The sequence below is a fragment of the Phoenix dactylifera genome, chromosome 5, assembly GCF_051530095.1.
Source record: "Phoenix dactylifera cultivar Ajwa chromosome 5, Ajwa_hap1_PhDact_Kaust_v1.1, whole genome shotgun sequence".
Classification (NCBI taxonomy): Eukaryota; Viridiplantae; Streptophyta; class Magnoliopsida; order Arecales; family Arecaceae; genus Phoenix; species Phoenix dactylifera.
In genome coordinates, this window is record NC_143194.1 from 40,156,345 (window position 1) to 40,179,850 (window position 23,506).

Genomic DNA, 23,506 nt, shown 5'->3' on the forward strand with positions numbered 1-23,506 from the left:
ATCTGGCAAACAAACTTCTTGCAGGCCGTTCTCGAAGGAGACTAACTTTCTCTCACCTCAGCTAGCTAGTTCAATTCGGTTTCTGCTGATCTTAGGGTCATCCAAGCTGCGCTCCAACTGCGATCCGAAATTCAGTCGAATAGGTTTGCTATCAAAATTGGCCAAGCGGATGAAATAAGAATGGTACCTCTTACCATATTCGGATAAGTAGAAGAACAAAATCTTGATGCGTACAACAAAAGATTTCATGTCATTAAGTTTGAAGGTCAGATCTGTTTTTAATCATTTATGCTCGTTCGACAAGCCTGACGAGTATGCACACAAATATATGCCATAATAAGGAAACATAACGAGCATTTAATACTATCTCAAGAAGCTACGAAGCACTGAGTACTATTTTTATATGAAATTATTTGACAGGCGTGTAAATCTGACTGCAGTTCAAACTCTTCCAGCAGAACGGTAGAAGCCAAGAGGCAAGAGCTGAATTATGCGATATGAGCATGTACATATTTAATGTCAATACATTTCTAATGCCAAGAGTAATGTGATATGAACTTCTACTATTTTGATACATAATTAAAAGGCAACTTAAGTGTTTTATATAATTTAAGGCGTAAACCTAACACCCCCAATGGAAGGATTACCATATGTTTTCATTCTACCTTTTGATGAATGAAAACCAGAAGTCTTGATACATTTTACTGGAGTAGTAATTCTAGTATACCAGCAGTTTGTAGTTGCCTCAAAAGAAAAAAGATATTGCAATTTGTGTTCAGAACATGAAAAAAAAAGAGAAAAATTCGGATCCTTCAAAGTGAAGCCAGAACTCTTTTCTGCATGGCCAATAGTATTAGAGGATTGTATGATTTTTATGTTACTACCAAAACCTAGTCTGCCTATTTGGAGATGTGGAGGGTATTGATCAATCTGCTACAATGAAAAACGAAGAGCTGATCTGCACACAAAGTGAAGGAGGCTTGATGATATGACGATGTTGAGGGTGTCGATCGATTTGTTGTGATGGAAGACAAAGCACCAATTTGCACACAAAGAGGAGAATAAGGAGGTCATCAGAGATAATCCGGCCAGGGATCCACCGATACTTAAGTCAGATAGAAAATACAAGATATGGAAAAGACAAAGGAGGAGAGAAAGTGGAGAGCTTGCTGTTCGTACCTATAGTTTTGAGCCTTTTTTATAGCTGAGGAGTTCTGATCTGCTCGAGTTGGGCTCTTTAGAAATTAGAATCTCAAGTTAAGTGGAGAACTGTCTCTTGGCGAGTTTTTAAGTGCTAACTTGTGATCGGCATGTTGGATTTAGACCATATCATTTAGGTTACATTTTTCCACCATGTCATGAGGACTTCAAATTTATCGTCCGGTGTTTTTATTGTTCTATACAAAATATTCTTGGTATAAATTAGTAGGCATGCTGGAGTTGGCGGCTTTCCCCTCCATTTACTTTTTGTTTGGTACATAAGCAGCGACCAGTTGAAACTAAAAGAAAGCGAAAAAAGCTACTACATCGCATCAGAGTACACTAGTCCCTTAACCCCCTCCATATACATCAGCAATGAGGCCAGAGATGGCCACAGATAGTCGATCTCCTTGTTTGAGCAGAAAGTCAGCACGAATTGTATTGCCTAGCAAGCCATTTTGCAGGCTGATTCCCTGTGAGAGGAATACGAGCACAGCTACCAAAACTGTTGCCGGTAGCATCTCTCTCTCATCATAAGGTGCAAATTATGCTATCGTTACTAGTGGACTGTATATATATAAACATATGAAAAGGAGTCATCTGTGCTTACGTAGACGCATGGACGTGCCAGTATCATAGACGAGAAGAAAGAAAAAAAAAAACACGAGGTCCATCGCCATTCAAATACCCCCCAGATGATACATTAAACTAAACTAAAAGCTTGGTCCAGCAACGCAACGCAGCGCAACAAACCGCGTGTAGAGGAAGACCCGGGTGCTCGCTCTCCAATTGCTCCAGTTTTCCACCATGTGGACGGAGTCGTCGTCTCGCAGTCTTATATGGCAAACGAAATGGTGATTTGAAGGCTATCACCTTCCATCCTCCCTGCCAACTTTGAATTCTTTGAACCTGGAAGCCAGTTGGGAGCCTAGATTCCTCCCCCCGCGGGCGCTCTGGCCATAGAAAAATAAAATGGATAGAGAGAGGGGAAAAAGAAATCTCGCCCCTGTTTCACTCTCTTTTTTTCATCGGATGACTCCGCAGAGACTTTCGCCGCTGCGCGAGTTCTGCGACAGACCAGTAGGAGTCCTGGGATCCACCTGCTCCACGAGGGGAAAGAGGCCACGTCAATCATTTTGGGACACCGAGGACCAAAACGGGGGACGAGGCAGCTGGGAGAGAAACAACGAGGAGAGCGGGGGCCAGAAAGGAACGGAATGGAATTAAAAAAAAAAAGAAAAGGGAAAAACGGAATATCGAATGGCTCAGCATGGGGGGGACGAACCAACCGGATGAGGGGGAATAGAAAGAGCGCTGGTTAGGTGGTGCGTGAGAGAGAGAGAGAGAGAGAGAGAGAGAGAGAGAGAGAGAGAAGGAGGAGGAAACGGTGGTTTCGGAACGGATGCGATGCACCTGGGCGATTACGTGGTGACTATCATTTGTGCCCATCTCTCTCTCTCTCGTCGGGCGGGCGGCCACTTGTACACAACATCACTCTCTCTTTCTCTCTCCTGTACTCTCTACTGTACTCTTCTACGCCCTAGAAATCGAATCCGTCCGTTCCTCGTCCCTTCCTGTCGCCATCTCAATCTCATCTCATCCTATCAATCCATCCCCCCTCAACCCTCCCCGCTTTTGATAAAAAGAAAAATAAAGTAGCAAGGGGAGAGCCGGTAGACCATCAAACCTCTTCCTCCTCCTCGGATCGTGATTTTTTTTTTTCCGATTTTTGCCCTGTCTATCCTATCGGACTAGGGTTTCTTCGATGAGAGCGGGGATTCTTGCCGTGTGATGCATTCAGCGGCCGAAGGATTGGCGGATCCTGTGGTGGCGGTGTCCTTCCTCCTGATCTTCCTCTTTCTTCTTGATCTTTTCTTGTTTTCGTCGGTGGTTGGTTCCGGCTCCTCCTCGGGGGTGCAGCGATGCCGGCGCTCGTCAACTATGGAGGTATTCCCCGGATGTTCCCTTCCTCCTCTCGCTTCCTTGTTGATGGGGCTTTGGATCCAGAACTAGATCTGTTTCTTTGCTTGACCTGAGGCCTTCAAAGGAGTTTCTGCCTGCTTATCGGACGAGCTTACATCCGATTTTCAAGTTCTTGCTCCAATATTTGTTCTGACAATATCTATCCCTCTTTTCTTTCCCTTTTTCCGCGCTCTCAGTTTCATTTATCTTATTTTATTTTAGATTTTTCGTTTTTTCGCCCTCTCTCTCTCTCTCTCTCTCTCTCTCTCTCTCTCTCTCTCTCTCTCTCTCTCTCTCTCTCTCCACATGTTTCTTTTGTTTTTTTTTTGTTTTTGTTTTGAAATTCAAGATGGATGGGCCGATCTGTCGATTTGTTCTCCTCTACGACTTCGTTGTTTTTCTCTTTGCACTTGGTTTAGGCTGGATACCTCTGGATTGATATTAGGGTTCTGATTTAAGATTGTTCTTCCCCTTCTGATGATTTAATTGTTTCTCTACGCCTTTGGTGCGGACCGGCTTGGGATTCTCGTAATTTTTGACGTTTCTGGTTTTGATTGAAGTTTGTTCTTCTGATGATTTAGTTGTTTTGTTGCCTGCGCTTGCTTTTGGTGCAGATCGGCTTGGCATTTTCGAGATTCTTTGACGATTCTGGACCGTAGATCGATACTTGTTTTCTTTATGCGGTTTTGCAGATCTGGAATTTGTAGGTCTAGTATTCGTGGCTTTTGATTATTAGCTTTCAAACATGCCGATCTCTTCTTCTCCAGGAGTTGTTTTATCAAGTAGAGAATCACCTAAAATTGTAGGTCAAGGTCCTTCTTCCTCTGTGATGGATCTATAGTTTTTGTGTGTGTGTGTGTTTTTTTTTTCTTTGTTGGGAGGAAGGGGAGGGGCGGGGGGATTGGGAGGGAGTTACGGTTTTCATCATCATCTTCCTCCTTCCTGTTGTTCTGTTATTTAAAGCCCGGTAGCAAACGTTAGAGGTACACGGATATTCATGGAACTCACCGTTCTTTTTCCTTTTTCTTATTCTCAGGAACCGATGATCTCTGCTCTGTGGGACCTCTCATCTCGAACCTCATGGATTCGAGCTGCCTCTTGTCTATCGCTTCTAACGTTGATGTCTTCTTCCCGCCTCGCAAGAGGTCACGGATCACGGCTCCTTTCATCTTTAAAGGAGGAGAGAAGGGCGCTGAGAAGCAAAAGCAGCAGCCCTGCTCCATCGATGTTCTTCCTGACGAGTGCCTCTTCGAGATCCTCCGGCGGTTGCCAGGAAATAAGGAGAGGAGCAACTCTGCTTGTGTATCCAAGCGTTGGCTTATGCTCCTGAGCAGCATCCGGGCTTCTGAGATGGCTGCTCACAAGAAAAATGGCGCCAGCAGTGGTGAAACTCTGAAGAAACCTTTGCCTGATCTGAACACTTCTGCGAGTACGGACGAGGAAAAGGAATTCGAGAGCACTGGCTATCTTGCCCGGAAGTTAAAAGCAAAGGATGCCACAGATGTTAGACTTGCGGCTATGGCTGTTGGCACCTGTGGCCATGGTGGGCTGGGTAAGCTTTACATTGAAGGAAGCAATGCAACTCGTCCGGTCACCGATATTGGACTATCTGCTGTAGCCCGTGGTTGCCCTTCCCTACGGGTTCTGTCGATGTGGAATGTTCCCTTCATCAGCGACATCGGCCTATCTGAGATTGGGAGTGGATGTCCTATGCTGGAAAAGCTTGACCTCTGCCGGTGTCCTTTAATCTCAGATAAGGGTTTGATAGCTGTTGCTCAGAAGTGTCCCAACTTGACATCTCTAATGATAGAATCTTGCTTGAGCATAGGGAATGAGTGCCTGCAGGCTATGGGCCGCTGCTGCCCAAAGCTGAAGTCCATTGTTATCAAGGACTGCCCACTTGTTGGTGACCAAGGAGTTGCAAGCCTGGTCTCTGCAGCTTCATCTTTCCTGGCCAGGATAAGGCTTGAGAATGTGAATATCACTGATGTGTCTCTTGCTGTCATTGGGCACTATGGGAAGGCTGTTGCTGATCTAGCACTTACGGGTCTCCAGTGCGTGAGCGAGAGGGGTTTCTGGGTCATGGGCAATGCTTTTGGCTTGGAGAACATGAAGTCCATCTTGATCAACTCTTGCCGTGGGGTTACTGATCTGGGCCTTGAGGCCATTGCAAAGAGTTGCCCGAATCTGAAGCAGCTGTGTCTCCGCAGGTGCTGCTATCTGTCAGATGCTGGCCTGAAAGCTTTTGCCATGACAGCTAGGGCACTGGAGAATCTGCATGTGGAGGAGTGTAACCGGATCAGTCTAATTGGTGTTCTTGGCTGTCTTCTGAACTGCAATGAAAAGTTAAGGGCACTATCCTTGGTGAAATGCTTGGGGGTTAAGGATATAAGTTTTTGCACAGCTCCACTCCCCTTATGCATGTCTCTTCGATCCTTGACCATCCGTGACTGCCCCGGTTTCACTGGTGCTAGCTTAGCAGTGGTTGGGAAGATCTGCCCCCAGTTGCAGCATGTAGATTTGAGCGGCCTAGTTGGTGCCACTGATGCAGGCCTTCTGCCTCTGATTGAGAGTTCAGAGGCGGGATTAGTTACAGTCAATTTGAGTGGCTGTGTTGATCTGACGGATGCTGTTGTTACTGCACTAGTGAAGGCACATGGAACTACTCTCCAGATGCTTAATCTTGAAGGCTGTAAGAAGGTTACTGATAAGAGCCTCTTGGTGATTGCTGACAGTTGTTCTTTGCTCGATGATCTTGATATGTCAAGGTGCATGATTGGGGATTATGGTGTTGCAATCTTGGCATCTGCAAGTCAGCTTAAGCTGCGAGTCCTCTCTCTGGCTGGCTGTTCTAAGCTGACCCAAAAGAGTCTGCCGCTCTTGGGAAACATGGGCAGATCCTTGGTCGGGCTGAACCTCCAAAACTGTAAGCTGATCAGTACTCAAGGGATTGGGGCGCTGGAGGAGAAACTCTGGTGGTGCGATATCCTTTACTAGTACAAAGGAGAGATGGGTTGCAGGAGATTCTTTGGTCAGTCGGTTGATGGGGGTCTCCAGCACCAGATGACAGATAAAAGCAGCGGTAGTATCAGCAGTTTTAAAATTCCGGTTGGTTCTTGGCTCGTGTCATAGGCAGTGGGCTTTCTTCTGTCACAGGACTAGGTTGTTTTCCAGGGACCTTTGGCCAGTGTTGATTTTTTGCAGGGTCTCCTCTTTTACAGGGGAAGCCTGTTTCAGAGGTGTTTGGCTGCCACTGATTGGCTACAGCTTTCCTCTAGCCTGGTCTCGGTTCTTGAGACTACAACTTTGCCTAGCCCTGGTTCATAGTGCTTGGAATCTCTGCTTGTTTTTGCCATTTCTAGGTGCCCTTTTTAGAGGGTCCTGGTTATGTATCGCTGGGGCAGTGGCATCTGTGGCTGCTCTGTCTGGTGTTTTAGCCGGTCCTCATTGGTAGTACACGCTCGTGTCTGAAGTTTCAATCAGGTCTTCTAGGTGTTGTTCCAGGTTGGGCTCATGTCCTCTGGGTAGGATCTGTTTGGTTCTGTTAGTGTTGGACTTGTCTGGTTGCTTTTGCACAGTTCTTTTTGGTTGCCTGAGGTTTATGGGGCTTCGGTTATTTGGCAGCACATACTTGGAGCGTGCCATGACAGCCTTGTTTGGTTGTTTTTTTCCCGGAGCTCTACTTTTGCAGGCTGATGGTTGAGGACTGTAATCTTTGCAATCTTTCTTAAAATGAGTAATTCTTATGTTGTATGTCCAGTGTTTAGTGTTTTCAGAGACTGGTTCGGAAGTTTATGTTTTCTGGTCCTGCTTTTTATGAATGTGAAGTTCTGCTCTTGCATCCGGTTTGGAATACCTTACAGTGCGACTTGGGGATTTTTGCACCGTTATTCTGGTTTACATTGGGAGACATTCAAAGAATGATCGGAATGTTGTTCAGTGATACTTGCTGCTCGCGGTGGCAGGAAACTGTGATAAAATTCTGGTTCTTTTATGTGACATAAGTATGGTATTTTTTATGAACTAAAGCAACTTAAGTTGCAGTCCGGTGTGAGAGGTTGTTATGATTTTGGGTTCTCTCTTCTTTCCAACGTCCGGAGGGCAGTCTACGGTATGTTGTGACTCGCTGGTTATCTCATGTTTTTAATGACAGCAAGGATTCTCTTATGTTTTGGACGGAACGAGTATTGAGTAGATACTAGAACCCAACTTGTTAGGCTTTTTAGCTACTCTTCATTAGAGGTTATGCAAAGAAGGGAATTAGTTTCTTTTGTTGATGGTGCGACTGTTATGGACACCGAGCCATGTTTCCTCTCATTTTCAATTTTCAGTTGTAAATGTGTTCGCCAGCGGAAACTGACGTTGTATTTGGCTAACGCTTAAATCTTGCTGTATCCGCATTATGCTAGGTATTCCATCTGGTCCTTGCGAAGGTGATCGCTCTGACTCGAAGGTTTGCTTTTACGCCAAAGTCGCGCATCTTTTGAACAATGGGTACAAGGCCTCCTTGCCCTGCTTGTTTGTTGGATGCCAGATCTTTACAGGGTCAAGAGTTCAGACCTCGAAAAGCACACCCTCAGCTCAATTGCATCAGCCCATTCTGATTATGCACCCATCAAACTCATATATCCACAGCAAGCATCAAAACGGCAATTGTTCGTCAGAACAAAATACATGACAAACAAGATGCTCAGGCAGACGGCAAGCCTTGGCAAGAATCTCAAATCATGTGCTGCTCAACATTAACGTGTTCGTCAAAAGATAATAAAAGGGACCAACAAACTTCGCTACCAGTGATTTCATGGATTATCATATACCTACACATCTTGCGACTCCATACAGAATCTATTTAATAATGGCCAACAACAGTTGCACGTCATTTCGAGGAAGGCCTTTGACTTTGAGCGGTGCTCCACAGATAAATACACTGAAATACCTCAAACCGGTTTGATATACCGGTAACGGTGGCAACCATAGCTGGCCCCTTTCATGTTAATCCTCCTCGAATGCACATGGGTTGAGCTTTACCAACAATGATTACATTTGCAACAAACCTCAGAGTTGATCGGCATGCTGTCTCTCAAAAGTAAATCAGCAATTTGCTGTCCTAAGAAGTGAAAGATCTAGCCAGCTGCATCTGTCGGTCTCCAGATGATATGCTCCAGCTTACCACATAAAATGTTGTAGAACTGCATGAACAATAGCCTTACTTTTAGTATGTGATGGTTGCATTATCTTCTATTTTAGCAAGCTGCTATTAGTAAATAGAAGTTAACCAATCAAGAATGAGTTAGATATGAAGCACAGATCTGGTCAAAAAGTTCCATAAAAGGATGTAACAGGGTCTTGCCAACAATTACTAACCCTTTTTACTTCAAGGGAGGGAGACCCCCACCCATTATTTTAGCTTATCCACGTTCAAACCGGGAACCTCAGCTTGTTAGTTGGAAGGTTCTCTGTGACAACTAGGGAAAACAAGTTGACAGCCAGTTTAAATTCTAATTTTCTGGCCACCACCCACAAATAGTTACAATATTCCTAGCTTAAGATAGTTTGTAGGTACACCAAAAAAGGTTTTTCTGCTCCTTTTTCTTTTATTGCATACAACATCTCCCATTTATTGTATTTGCAACCCAATACAAATAACAATCAACATTTCCCCAGCAGCCCCCTGGGTTAAGTATCTCTTAACTGGAAAATAAATAGTTGTTATTTAAGGTAGAACCATCGCATACATTACCTAAAGACTTCCATTCTTGAAAGTTGTGTAATACTCTGACAATTTTTCTTAGTTTAGATATCTTCTCTACAGTCTATGTAGAAGATCATTAACGTAGATGAGATAAGACCAGCAAATTGCTACTACAGCAGGGCTCCAAAAAGAAACAGAATTTGTAAGCCCAAGAAACATATACTAACCTTGTGATATTCTAGTGTATCACCAGCAACCTTCCGAACATCCACCATGAAAAGGGAAGAGGCAACTTCAAAAACCTGGCAATAACCAATTCTGAGCAAAGGAAAATGCTTGCATGGTTGTAGTAGATTCACATGGCTGGACAAGTTGAACAATAAAAGAAACAAAATTACCTCCAGGACAACAATAAACTGGCCCATCTTATTCGAGGACACTCCTTCAAGCCTCATCTGCAACCACCAAAAAAAAAAGGCCTTGATGAGCAACAGAGAATCTAGCTACCATATGGTTAAATAAGAATATATTACTTGAAACACTCATCTAGCACTGAAGCTAGATGATATATACAAGTTGATTAAACTTGATTATAAATTTGTAAAACAATTAAGCTTTTGTTAAAGAATATGATTGATTTGCTGATAAAGTGCTTCTTATTGTACAAGGATGGTTTATTGGTTGATCAAGATTCTAAAGGTTTTTCCAAGATATAAACACAAATGGTCTTGGGAATATCTCAGCAGATGTAAAGCATTATTCTTAGATCTTGAAAGACTAACATAATATAATGTGTTTCCATGCCGTATACACCTTTCACTTAAGATCTTGCAGAAAGAAAGTAGAATCTTTAGTTTAAAAATCAACATATACAGTAATGCTTGTGTTTTGCATGAATGCAAACATCACAGATCAAAATATGGGACCTTTTGACAACATGCAGCATTATTGGTTTGAGATGGCCCCATTAAGGAGCAGGTCCTGGATGCAAGTTGTAGCCTTGTAGGTGCAAAAAGGAGAGAGAAGACAATGGGAAGGTTTGCATGAAAGTAGTAAAAAGGCATTTCAGCAATCTTATAAAACTTTTGGGAATTGGGCATGGGCAGGATTCTTAGGCATTTTAGGACAATAAAACAAATCTCTAGACCAAACAATCCAAGGAATTGATGTAGGACGATAGCAGCTAGGGTTGCTTATATGCGACCTGAAAGATGGTAGATCATGAGTCGACCCTAAGCAAACCCGAGTCAACCTGAAAGATAGACGAGTTGAACTTTGAAGTGTCTGTTATTTTCTTTTTCAAAGGATAATAATGGATGGCAAGTATTCTAGTGGTCTTAAGGGAACGAATAAGAGCAAAATAAACTGCTTATAAATTAATCAGATCAAAGATTGGTTATCAACTGTATAACATAAGTAGTTAGAATATGGAATAATAGGAAAAATAGGATAGCAATAGAATAAAGATAGAAGAATCAAAGGAAAGATGAAAATGATGAAATAAAGTGAGAATAACAGAAGGGGAGGGAATACAGCCTAATCTTGGTTTCTTTTCTTTCTTCCAATCAAATCCATCTCTCATAAGAGAGGATTACAACCTTTATACAGACTCACCTCTAACAACATTAAATCTTGACCCTTGAACTCAAAATAAAATCTAGCCATCAATTAAAATATAAGGAGACAAAAATCTAAAAGAAACAAAAGCCCCTAAGAAGTTGCTTCTACAATACCATGAATAGTTCCTACTACAGTACCATGAATAGTACATGGTACAGTTATGCTGCAACAACTTGGCATTAAGACTCTTTAGACATTTTACAAAATAACGACCGATTGGATATTTTAAACTACTACTGAATCATTCACTTCCACTGCATGTGTCTCGTCCTCAAGATGATATATATGTCTTTTCAAAGTTTGATCCACCATTGGATCCCCAAAATTTGATTGTGAAGAACCATACAAAATTTTCTCAGAACCAATTGATTGTTCTAACGCCCATCAATTGACAACTAAGAAGCTATAAATCCTTCATTTGTTTGTGATGTTTGACATATACAGCAAATCATCAAGGAATGGATTATCATATTGCTGGAGCTCGGACATAGACCCTTGGAGTGATGACATGATTTTGCCACAAGTTCTTTGTATTTTGATTTTCTATTGCCAAGACATTAAACGAATCATTAACTGCAGGATTCTCATTGACAAATCATTGATTACAAGTTCTTGATAAGGATTGCAAGTTAAGCACAGTTATTAAACCTAGACTAGAGATTGACCCAGCCAAGTCTCTAGTCCAACCACCAGGTCAATTAGTCGAACCGGGCTTTGATTTAAAATAAAGTAAATCACAAAATCCCATTGAGGTTTACATTTATTACATCTACACCCAATAGTTTGTAAAACCTATACTTACACCCGGTTAAATTAACGGCGTTAATGAAACTATTTACTTCACGTAAAACGTCAAAATTGCCCTTGGGTGGAAAGGAGAACGTACATATTTTCTCATGCCGTTAGGTGGCTATTATGTCACTTAAGGTTATTTTGATTATTTTTGAACTTTTTCTGACAATGTATTTGGGTCCTATTTAAGGCTAAAGGTTTGCCTAACGTTCTTTTAAGCTATGAGTTAAAGTGTTGGATAAAAATAAACCTCAAGAGGGTAAGCGTAAGTTTTCAATTATTGGGTATAAGTGGAATTTTCCCCTAATCCCAGAGGGATTTTTGTAATTTACTCTAAAATATTAAAAATAAAAAGCATAATATACGAAAGTGTATAACAATTGATAAATAATTTTTTTATTTTACATACTGCTCTTTCACACCACACGGATAAAAAGAGTAAGAAAAATTATATATGATTAAAAAATATATAGAATTTATTGATATTTTTAATTTTTTAAATAATATAATTTTGAAAATATCCAAATGAATAAAATGAAGTATATCTGTTTTTCTTTCATTTTCTACTAATGACGTTTTGAAATATCCAAATGAAAAAATGAAGTATATTTGTTTTTCTTTAATTTTCTTCCAAAAGGAAAAGAATTGACAATTTTCTTTTTTTGTTAAAAACTAATTAAATTACTAAGACATTAAAATTAGTGGTCGAGGTTCTATATCAAAAAGGTGGTCGAGGTTCTATATCAAACAGGTGGTCAAAAGTTCAAATCTCCACTTGACCACTATTTGTACAAAAAAAATTTCGAAAACAAGAGAACCTGATTTACCTGGTTTTGAATCGCCCAAGTCACAGCTTTTCTCAAACCGTCACATTTCATTCAAGTTTCACCAGGCCAGATTCAACTCCAATCCAATTAGAAAGTCGAATCAGAGAAGGGGCTAGTCCACCAATCCAATAAGCCGGTCCAACCCCGGTCTAATAACAATGCTTCTAAGATTCCATGGTACAAATCTTCAACCACAAGATTCCTATCAGATGGGTCTTTACCTACAATAGTTATTCATTGACCACCTTGAATTTAGCATATATTTTGCAATGAAACTTTGGTTGATGCTAAGTTGTTCTTGGTCGATGTCATATCATCATATATCTGCACAAAAACGTTATTCTCATACTTGAGATGTTGATGGAAGGCATCAATCTTGAAACCTAGCTCCTTGTTTGATAACATGATGATAAGAGGAAAGGAATAAAGATTGAGAAAAAGATCAATGAAAAGGAAGAAAGAACAAGCAGGGCCGGCCCGAGCCTTAGGCGACTGAGGCGGTCGCCTAAGGCCCCGGGCCAACGGAAGGCCCCCGGAAGGTGAAGAGAGAGAGAGAGAGAGAGAGAGAGAGAGAGAGAGAGAGAGAGAGAGAGGGAGGGAGGGAGGGACCGTGACCAAAAGGAAGCAAAGGCCCCATATAAAACGGGATGAGCTGGCTACGAGTCTTCCCCCTTGATGGAAGGGAGGTGGAGAGTTTCTTGGCATGCAGAGGGGAAATTTAGGAAGTTGGGGACGGTAGTTTTGTTTTGGATGGAGAGAGAGAGAGAGAGAGAGAGGAGGGATTTGGTTGGCTTGATACACGCCTGAAGCCACTCTTACCTTTCATCCCTTCTCTTGTTTGGTTTTGGTCTTGGTTTTCCTTCCCTCACATTACTCCTGATCCAGCTGGGCCATCAGGAAGAAAGGGGGATTGGAAATGGACTTCTTGGAGGGTGGAGATTCTTTTAATTTTCTCCTCTCGGTTTCTTCTCCCCTCTTGGGTGGTAGAGAGAGAAGGAGGGAGGGGGTTGAATGGCTGCTGTGCTGTGATGTTGCGGTTGCTGCTTGGGTACTCACTTGAAGGGGAGATGGAGGGATGGGACTTTTATTAATTAGATGGAGTCAATTTCCCATAATGCCCCTACTTTCTCTTATAGAGAAGCTCCTGGAGAAATTCTTTTCTTTACCATGACCATGAAGTGCCATGGGATGACCTTTTCCTATTCCGCTCTTGCTTGACATGATAAACAAAATTGCCAAGCATTATCTCAGTTATTTAATCAGTTTTATGGCCCTTCTTTTAGGATAATTACTTTTCTGCATTTCCATTCAAAAATAATATTAAATTAAAAAGATTTCTGGCCTATCTTTGTTAGATTCATGTACCTTTGTTGAAATAGTGTACTTGATAGCTATCCATTTTCATATCATTTTTTTAATATTTTATATTTATTAAAAAAATTATTATTAAAAAAAAAGGCCTCATTCATTGGATTCGCCTTAGGCCCCCAAATGTATTGGGCCGCCCCTGAGAACAAGATAGAATCCCTTATCTCTGATACCAAATTTGACATAGGACAATAGGGGCTAGGGTGTTCATGTGTGATGATGGACCTAGAAGCAATGGATTTGGGTTTTGGCAAAAGGATTTAGGATTTTATGATAGGGATAAAAGTTTTGAAGTATTTTAATATTTTCAAGCATTAATAACAAACGGCAGGATTCTAGTTAATGCTCTTAAGGGATCAAAGTAGAGCAAAATAAACTGATTATAGATCCAACATAGATCCAAGTATAATCAGATCTAAGATCAATTATCAACTGTATAAAATAAATAGCAAGAATATGAAATAATAGCGAAAATAGAAGAGCAATAGATAAAAGATATAAGAATTGGAGGAAAGAAGAGGATAAAATATAAGAGGGAGTAAGAGGAGGGAAGGGAAGGTAGCCAAATTCTGGCTTCTTTTCTTTCTTTCAATCAAATCATCTCTCAAGAAATGGATTATAATCTTTATATAGACTCAAAACTTCAACAACATTAAATCTTGACCCTTGAACTCAAAACAGATCCTAGCCATCAATCAAAGCATAAGGAAAGAAGAAAAAGAGACAAAAGCCCCTAACAAGTTGCTGCCACAGTACTGTGAATAGTACTCATGAACAGTACCTGGTAAAGTAATGCTACATCAACTTGACATTAAAGACTTTTAAACATTAACAAAACTATTTGATAAAACATGGACTGCTTGGATCTTTTAAATTGGTAATCTCCTGCATCAGTAACTAGCTGAACTAAATTCAGAAACAGTTGATCAACCTACACATTGAGATGTAAATTTCATAATTCACATTAATCTTAGTAATAATAATAGTGAACCCTAGAAGTGTATCGCATGATAAAATTCAAAAAAGAAAAATCCATATGAGCCAATGTGCACTCTAAATGCCAAAAGCACATAGTCAATCATGGAACCAACTAACTATGTATGCTTTTCAAACTAATGTTTGCATTAACAAATAAAAAAGTTAAAACTTCTGATTCAACAGAACACTTATTTAGCAATAATATGGTTGTATTATACAGTCTTCTCCAAATTTCTATTACCAACACTGAACAAATACTAATCAGACAAAATAAAATGATTCATCCTCTAACATCTAGGCATGATACTGTTTTAAATATGCTCATAAAAAAAAATTTCTGCCACTTTGCCCCGCAAGAAAAGAGTGGTAGACACAAGAAAATTTAGACAAAACTAATAAAGAAGTTGAAAGCACTTTCCATTTCAATATCAAAGTAGTAAATCCAAATGAATAGCTTCATCCCAGTAGTTTGTGGATGAGTATCAAAAGTAAGAAAGCTATCCTCGACAAGGTTGGCTGTATTGGTACCGGAGCCTATATCGGTTGCTCTGTGGTATGGTAATGTACGTACCAGTATCATGTCATTTCAGTCCATTTTGGGCCCCTTTTTATTTTCAAATTTTAAATTGAAGTAGGCATTCTCGCTGGCTATTCAAACAGTTCGGAACTCACTCTCGACTCGCCCCTTCCCCCCTCATGATGAATTCCACATCTCCCCCTCCTCATCGGCTTTTCAAACTGTCTGAATAGCCACAACTATGCCGGTCCGGTTTAGTATTCCCCGAACCAACTGGTTCAGCACAATTTGGCATACCTTGATCCTCGATATGAATAACTGGCAAATATGTACCCAAAAAGTCTAACTCAAAATAAAAAGGACTAGGCTTAAAATGCAAGGTTTGCACAAAATTGGCATCGAGTGCTGTAGTAGTCAAAGAACTAGGTCGATAGAATATGGTACTATACCTACACATGATATATAGTCTAGTGTTGATCTGGTACTAGTCCACTAAATCTAGAAGACTAAGAACGAGAAGGGGGGAAGGAGACATGCTACAATGACCGAGCCATGGGACTTGGTAACTAACCTGCGATGAGGGAGAGGCCCAGGGCCACTAAGCCATCACTGTCGAAAGATGTGAACAAGTAGAAAGATTAGACAGGGGAGAGAGAGAGGATGGCATTGTCGTTGGTCGTCACACCAAAAGGGAGAGAGAAGGGCATCGTCGTTGCTGGAAGGAAAAGAGGAGGGTGTCATTGTCGCTAGAAGACAAGGGACATAGGAGGAGGGTGAGGCGGAGGGATCAGGGAGGAGAGGGGGCAAGAGAGAGGGTGAGGGCTAGGGATTGGGATCGGGATGAAAGTTGCAAGGATCAAGGGCTTGGGAGCAGGAGGAAGCATCAGAGAGCCGAATGAGATGAATAGGGTGACTAGGGTTTTGAAGAGGAGAGAAGAGAGATCAATTGATTGAATTATGAACTAACAATTTAGAACGATTCATTTTGAATCATTCCTAAAAGTGCATAGGATCTTCCGTGAACTATGTAAGATTTTCTTGTGGATGGTATCAAATTGTTACCACTACCTGGAAAAAATGGAGGCTTTTATCCATATACAAATTACTTAAACTTTGGAACAAGGATCCATATTTCCATGCAATCAGATATTCTTTTGTGGAAGAGTCTTCCTGTAGGTCTAGAGTAATATCATATTTTAGATTTTGGCCTTTTAACTTCTTCTAAGGTCAAGCTTCTTAAAGTTTGTCAAAGAAATAATGACTTCCCTTGGCCTGGTTTATCTTGTTAATGCTGATGCCAGAGGAACTATTTTCCCATGTTTGTAATGGTGCTCTACCCCTGTTGTTACACCCACCCCCCCACCTCCCCACCCACCCCCCAAAAAAATGAAAATTGTGGCTAACATTTCCTCAACAAAGAATACACTATACCAACAGAGATTATCCTAGGGTTAAGTTTAACTATGATGGTTGCTTCACATTTCATTATTTTAAAGATGCAAACAAAGAGAATTGCCTTTGGTCAGAAACAGCACACTGAATAAATCAGAGGCTTGTGTATTGAAATTAGGACTTAATTTGGTCATATCTCGCACTGATGAAGCATGGTTCTTCAAAAAAACATTTAATATAACAGATGTTCAATGATGAATGTACCACTAGAATTATCATATATACTATACTAAGTGATATCCTCAACTCAAGCTGACTGTCTATAACCCAGTCAGGCATGGTTAAGTGCTCATGATGTAGCAGACCCAACTAAGGATGGGCTTGGGGAGTTCTCTTTGCGTGCGTATTGGAATTTCTCCTTTTATTCTATCTTTATTCTCTTGTAACTTATTGATGCCGGACAGCAGGGAAGAGGAAGGAGAAAGAGAGAAGAGGGAGAGAGGAGGAGAAGAGAAGAAGAGAACTAGGCTTCACGCCTAGCTCTTGCTCAGGGTTTCACACCAGAGCTAAACGAAAGGAATCAAACTTTTATTCATAGCATACCCCATACAAACGTATGGTCCAATAAATATATCAGACCCAGAATGCAAAAAGACCCCTACAAGAAAACTAATCTTACACAGACCCTCAAAGATAACAAAATACCTAAATAAGCCTAAAGGCTATCAAATAAAATAAAATCACTCTAACCACAATGAAATTGGCTAACCCATCCTCCTGCGGCGACTGTAGAAATGAATGACAGGTGATCTGGCACTGGTGTCCACACCAGCTCCTCCTGGGTGGGAAGAAGTCAACCTCGACGAGCACGGCTCGGTGTAGCTCTGGTAATACTCCAACAAATCCAGATCAATCTGCTAAAGTTCATACCGCATGATCCAAGTGGAGTCGGACTCTGGTTGTCCTCGCCAACGAACCAAGAAGCACTGGATGCTTCCATCACTGGTAAAAACTGTCTAATCGTCTAAAATAGCATCAATGTGCTCTTTTTGCGCTTATTGGAGGGGTAAAAGAATCGAAGCTGGTATGGGATCAAAAATAGGAAAATCATTGGGCTCAGGAGAGGGCTCAGCAAAAGGGTCATCGGAGATTGTTGGTGAGCCCTTGTAAGCAACCGAATCTTCAACATTAAAAGTTGGGCTAATACCAAAATCAGATAGAAGGTTAATGACATAGGCATTAGTGCCAACCCTGTGTAACACCCTGAATGGCCCAGCACTACGAGCCTGCAATTTCTTAACGGTTCCAAGAAAAAACCGCTCAGGCCGAATACGGATCATTACATAATCCCCAGTTTGAAATTTCTTAGCACGCCTATGGAAATCAGCTTGTAGTTTATAGTGAGCATTACTTACATGAATACGCTTATGGATTTCTTGATGCAACTCATGAATGTGTTGTGCAAATACATGTGCAGACTCAGAAATCCTAACATGAGGTGACATGAGTAAGAGATCTAGAGGTTTTCTAGCTTTGTAACCATGCACTACCTCAAATGGACTCATGCCTATGGACCTGTTGACTGAATTATTGTATGCAAATTGTGCTATAGGAAGGATTGAATCCCAATTGCGGTTGTGTTCGCCCACAAGACACCTCAAGAGATTACCAAGACTTCGGTTCACTACTTCGGTTTGGCCATCAGTTTGTGGATGATAAGCAGTAAAAAATTTGAGCTTTGTACCAACCATGTGCCACAAGGTTTTCCAGAAGTAACTCATGAATCAGACATCTCTATCGGACACGATGGTTTTTGGAAGATCATATAGTTTGACAATCTCATCGAAGAAGAGTTTGGCCACTTTGGAAGCATCAAAAGTTTTTGAACAAGAGATAAAGTGGGCCATTTTAGAAAAACGGTCCACAACAACAAGAATGGAATCGTGTTTTCTGAAGGTACGGAGAAGATCAAGCACGAAGTCTAAACTGATGTCGTGCCAAGGACGATCTGGTACAGGCAAAGAGGTATATAGGCCACTGTTCTGTTTTCTGTGTTTGGCTAATTGGCAAATTCGATATTGGCCAATGATTTTAGCAACGTCCCTTTTTAGGCTAGACTAGAAGAATTGATGTTCTACCTCTTTATCGGACTTGTCTCGGCCAAAATACCCTGAAAGACCACCCGCATGCACTTCCCACACTAAAAAATCTCGTACGGAAGTTCGTGGCATACAGAGCTTGGTTTGCTTAAACAAATAACCATTTTGAAGATGAAAACTATCAATCAAGGGTTCTTGTCCGTCAGCGAGGGCCTTGTAAAGTTCTCCAAAATCAGGGCAAGACAAGTAATCCTCTTTGAGTTTGTCAAAACCCGTGATATTGACTGACATGGCCGAAAGTAAGGCTACCCGACGACTCAACGCATCAACAGCCTTGTTCGTGGCACCTGAAGTGTGCTTCAAGACAAAAGTGTATTCCTGTAGAAACTCAACCCACTTGGCATGTTGGAAATTCAACTTTTTTAAGAATTGAGGTAGTGAAGAGCTTCATGATCAGAGTAGAGGACGAATTCATTGGGTAGTAGGTAATGACGCCAATATCGTAGGACTTGGACTACGACATAGAATTCCTTATCATAGGTAGAATACTTCTGCTTAGCCTCATTTAGTTTTTTACTAAAATATGCTACGGGGTGGCATTCTTGGCTGAGCACTCCATCGATACCGAGGCTAGATGCATCACACTCCACTTCAAATGCCTTGCTGAAGTTAGGGAGTCGCATGATGGGCGCCTCAGTCATCCTCTTCTTGATGTCGCAAAATACTTTAGCAACAGCGCTAGTCCAATAGAAGTTGTCTTTCTTGAGGCAATCAGTGATTGGGGACATAATCGTGCTAAACCCTCTAATGAAACGATGGTAGAAAGTAGTAAGCCCATGAAAACTGCGAACGCCACTGATGGTTTTGGGCTCTGGCCACTTTACTATCGCTGTGACTTTATTAGGATCAGCAAAAAAGTTCTCTAAGGAAACAATGTAACCAAGAAGTTGACATGAGAAGTGAAGAATGAACACTTCTTGAGGTTGGCATACAGATTCTCATTCCTCAGGGTTGTACATACTTGTCTCACATGAGCCAAGTGTTGCTCCTTTGATTGGCTATAAATGAGGATACCATCAAAGTTCACGACCAAAAATTTGCCAATGAAAGGTCGTCGTACTTGAGTCATCACCCGCATAAAAATACTAGAAGCATTTGAGAGGCCAAAATGCATGACCAACCATTCATACAGGTCATCTTTCGTCTTGAAAGCAATTTCTTATTCATCCCCTGGGCGAATGCGGATTTGATGGTAGCCACTTTTCAAATCAATCATGGACAAGATCGTGGCATCTACCATCATGTCCAACATATCGAGTCGAAGAATGAAAAAACGATACTTGACCGTGATTCCGTTGATGGCCCGACTATCAACGCACATTCTCCACGAGCCATCTTTTTTTGGGGTGAGGAGTGCGGGTACAGCACAAGGACCTAAGCTCTCACAAATAAACCCTTTGCGTGCGAGCTCATTGACTTGCCATTGTAGTTCAGCATGCGCAGAAGGATTCATTCCATCATGGGGCAAGTAAGGAAGAGCTCCCGAAACCAAATTGATGGCGTGTTGAATGTCACGCAGGGGTGACAAATGATTTGGGAGATCTTCTGGGAATACTTCTTGAAACTCCTCAAGAAAAGAGAGGACATCGGCTGGTGGTTCGCTCTGATTGTGGAGGTGAACTTTTTTGACAAGTAAAGCGAACTCCAGAGATTTGTGGAACACTTTCCGCTCAAATTCAGCAGAGACGCAAGATGTAGAGATACTTGTCCTTTGACACTTCTCTTTTCTTGTTCTTGTTAGGTGCCTTGGGCCGCAAGAATTGAGTTTAATCTTTTTGCCCTCGAACACGAAAGAACAAGAGTTGGATTGACCATAGATGGTGACATCAAGGTCAAACAACCAAGATTTCCCCAAAATTAGGTGTCCTACATCCATCGAAATTATGTCACACCATATGGTGTCTTTGTAAGAAAGGATGTGAACAAGCACAAGACATCTTTTTTTTGATGTGAATAGAAGATGTGTCAATCCAAGAGATCTTATAAGATTGTGGTTAAGGAACAGAAGTCAAACCTAAGCGAAAGACGATGCTGGAGGATATTGCGTTAATACAACTCTCGCTATTGATGATGACCTTACAATCTTTCTCTCCGCACTTCATATAAGTATGAAAATCGAAGTTTTTCTCCGGTCATCAATTTCTTTGGGTTGTGCGAGAGCACATCTGACTACACTCATGGTGGACTAGTCAGACTCTCTATCTGAAGGTGCAAATGATATAGGTACAGTGTGGATGCATCCTAGGGTATCAGGTCCATCAAACTCTTCCTAAATGTCCTAAATGTCATCGAGGTTTGGTTCATAGACTTGCTCCTCCAAGTCATCTGCATCACCTCCCTGCTCTTGCTGATCAATAAAGAGAAATTTATTAGCACATTGGGAGGCAACGTGACCGAAACCCTGGCATTTGTAGCACTGAATTCTGAAATTTGGTTTGGGAGGCTCACCAAGGACTCCCTTACCTTTGGTGTCTTGACTTGGGGTAGGGGCGGTAGAAGGGGGTTTAGGGGCAGAAGACCCCACAGAAGGTCTGCGCTTCGAAGAATTAAGACTCGTGGAAGTGCCCCGAGTGTCAGAGCGCCTCACAAATATGGACTTTGAGACCTATACTCATAATTCTACACGAATGTATAAGCCTGGTCTAAAGTGGACACCTCTCAGAGGACAAGTTTCTTTCTGAGTTCATCATTGAGACTTCTTTGGAATCAACTCAGGACCATCTTTTCGTCCTCAATCACATTACATTGCATCATGTATTCAACAAATTAGGTAATGTAATCAATAGCTGATCGGATGCCTTGTCTCAAGTTGTTCCATCGGTCGAGGAGATCATCTTGGTAGCTAAGGAAAAAGTATTTTAGTTTTAGTTTTTTTCTTTCATTTCTATCCAGTCAGTTATGGCAGGTTGATGTCTCCTAGTCAGAAGCTGTTCGGTGCTTTGCCAGAAAAGCTTAGCTCGATCAATGAGTTTCATTCTGGCAAATCGAACCTTTTTTTTCTTTAGACAAATTATACCACTCAAAGAAGTAGTCCATTTTGTGCAACCAGTCTGAAAAGACCTTTGGGTCAAGACGACCATCAAAAGTGGGAGCTTCAACCCAAATGCCTTTCATCACATCTTCATCATGGTCATGAGGCTCTCTGGATTCTACATTGTGCCGATAACCCCTATCAGCATTAGAAAATGGACCCGATCCTCTGTGACGAGGGTAGGCTGAAAGGCAGCCTGGGAAAGGATTAGCATCAAGGTGGCCCTATCGAATAGATCTTAGATAGTCTAAGGTTTCATCCTCGACCTCTGAGCCTTCCAAATGGAAGGCACTACCTTCTTTGGATCCCATAATCCTCTGAAGGGAAGCCTCAACTGAGTCTAATTGGGTGTTGACCTGGGTGGACATTGTGGTCAAGTCTTGGATAGCCCTTAGCAAAGCTTCGATGTTGGGATCCATGGCAAGTTGAGATTCTAACTGAAAGCCAACATGACTACTACGAAGGTGCATGTAATGAGTGTGCAAAGTTGTGTGTGGCCCTGCAATGCTAAGACAGTGGTGGTTCCTAGGCAGATCTAATGCATGAAAAAGATGCCTAGAGCTCACTATATATGCTCAACATAAATGGAAAGCTAATCCTTAGTAAATGAAGTCAAGCAGAGGATCACGTAATAAGTGCAAGCAAGTAATTGCAGTCAAATAGTGTCAGTATTCTGTGTTGCAGGGTATCGCGGAACCTTGAAAAACTTTCAAAGATTATGCAGCCCTACAATTAATGGCAAAGATGGACCACTACAAGGGTTTCTCAAATTGTTTGGGTGTATGTATTGAATTCACAGTAAGATAAGTCAACAGAGCACACAAAAGTTCATAGATGCTAAATTTTAGATAAACAAATAGATTTTTCAGAAAGAGAAGGGTTTTGACCTGAGCTGGGAACAATAACCAGAAACGCGGTCGCAGCAAGCGGACTCTTCAAATGGCTCAATTAGAGCCTAATCACAGCAGCTTGGTGGGCCTGATCACAGCAACTCGGTGGACCTGATCTCAACAACTCGTTGGGCCTGATCAAAGCAGTTTGGTGGGCCTGATGACAACGGCCCGTTTGATTAGAAGCGGGGGGTGGGTGTGGGTGGTATGCAATGCAGGCCTGATGGGCCCGCGGATTAGAAGGGGGGTGGGAGGGGAAGCTAGCAGTGTGGGCCTTATGGGCCGCGAACTAGGAGGGGTGGAAGGGGGAGATGGTGGTATGCGATGGGTTCGTTGCCGAACCCCTGAGGGACGACAGGAGAGGGAGAGGGTTATAAGGAGCCATAAGGTTTGGGGCGGCGAGCGAAGAGGGGCAGAGAGCGGCGAGAGGGAGGGGTGACAAAGACCAAGGTGCAAGCCGAACCTTGGTGTGAAGACCCCTTAGGTTTTGGGGCAGTGGAGCTCGGGCGACTGTGTCTTGCCGTCCAACACCAGAGATGGGGAGAATCGACATCGGCCACACGGATCACGGCATCGGTGAAGGTGGCAAAGGCGAAAGCGGCACTGCGGTGGAGATCTCAGGGAAGAAGGCGAGCAGTAGCCCTTTTTTTAAACTCATATCCGTTAGGATTCAGGTTAACGGGCACGGCCCACTCCGGTATCCCGTTGCACGCCCGATACAGATTTTTTTTAAAAATCAAACCCAAAAGAATTCAGGCTAACGGGCACAACCCGACCCGACAACCCGTTATTGTTTATCTTCTTTGTAGGTTGTTGTAGGTGGTTACGCCAGCTTCCGTGGTGACCGGCGCGTGGGGTGCAGCAGCGGTTGAGGACGATGAGGCGCTCGGAGAGGGACGACGGTGCTCCTCTTCCCGAATCCGAATGACGGACGCCGCTGGGGGAAGGGTTTTCCCCTTCCTTTCCTCAAGAGCCACCGCAAGAACCGGGAGCACAGGAGGCATCACATCCAGTCACCAACCATCTCAGCGGTTCCTCTTTCCTTCTCGTGCACCGCCGGAAGGAGAGGACACACACG

At 42.2% G+C, this 23,506-nt stretch overlaps 1 protein-coding gene and 1 pseudogene across 2 annotated transcripts in view; one reads left to right on the forward strand and one right to left on the reverse strand.

The window, feature by feature from the left end:
• The first annotated feature begins 2,849 nt into the window (after positions 1–2,849).
• On the forward strand, positions 2,850–6,921 carry LOC103708741 (EIN3-binding F-box protein 1-like). Its single transcript, XM_039128755.3, has 2 exons — positions 2,850–3,147; positions 4,199–6,921. Exons 1-2 carry the CDS (start codon positions 3,123–3,125, stop codon positions 6,157–6,159), a joined length of 1,986 nt encoding a protein of 661 aa, XP_038984683.2. The 5' UTR covers positions 2,850–3,122; the 3' UTR covers positions 6,160–6,921.
• Positions 6,922–7,870: 949 nt separating this feature from the next.
• LOC103708740 (CBL-interacting protein kinase 24-like) overlaps positions 7,871–23,506 on the reverse strand; it is a 34,966-nt pseudogene continuing 19,330 nt past the window's right edge. Inside the window, exons 12-14 of the transcript XR_015987706.2 lie at positions 9,253–9,309; positions 9,082–9,156; positions 7,871–8,351 (exon numbers count right to left, since the gene is read on the reverse strand). The product of XR_015987706.2 is annotated as a CBL-interacting protein kinase 24-like (transcript). The remainder of the gene's footprint in view (positions 8,352–9,081; positions 9,157–9,252; positions 9,310–23,506) is intronic.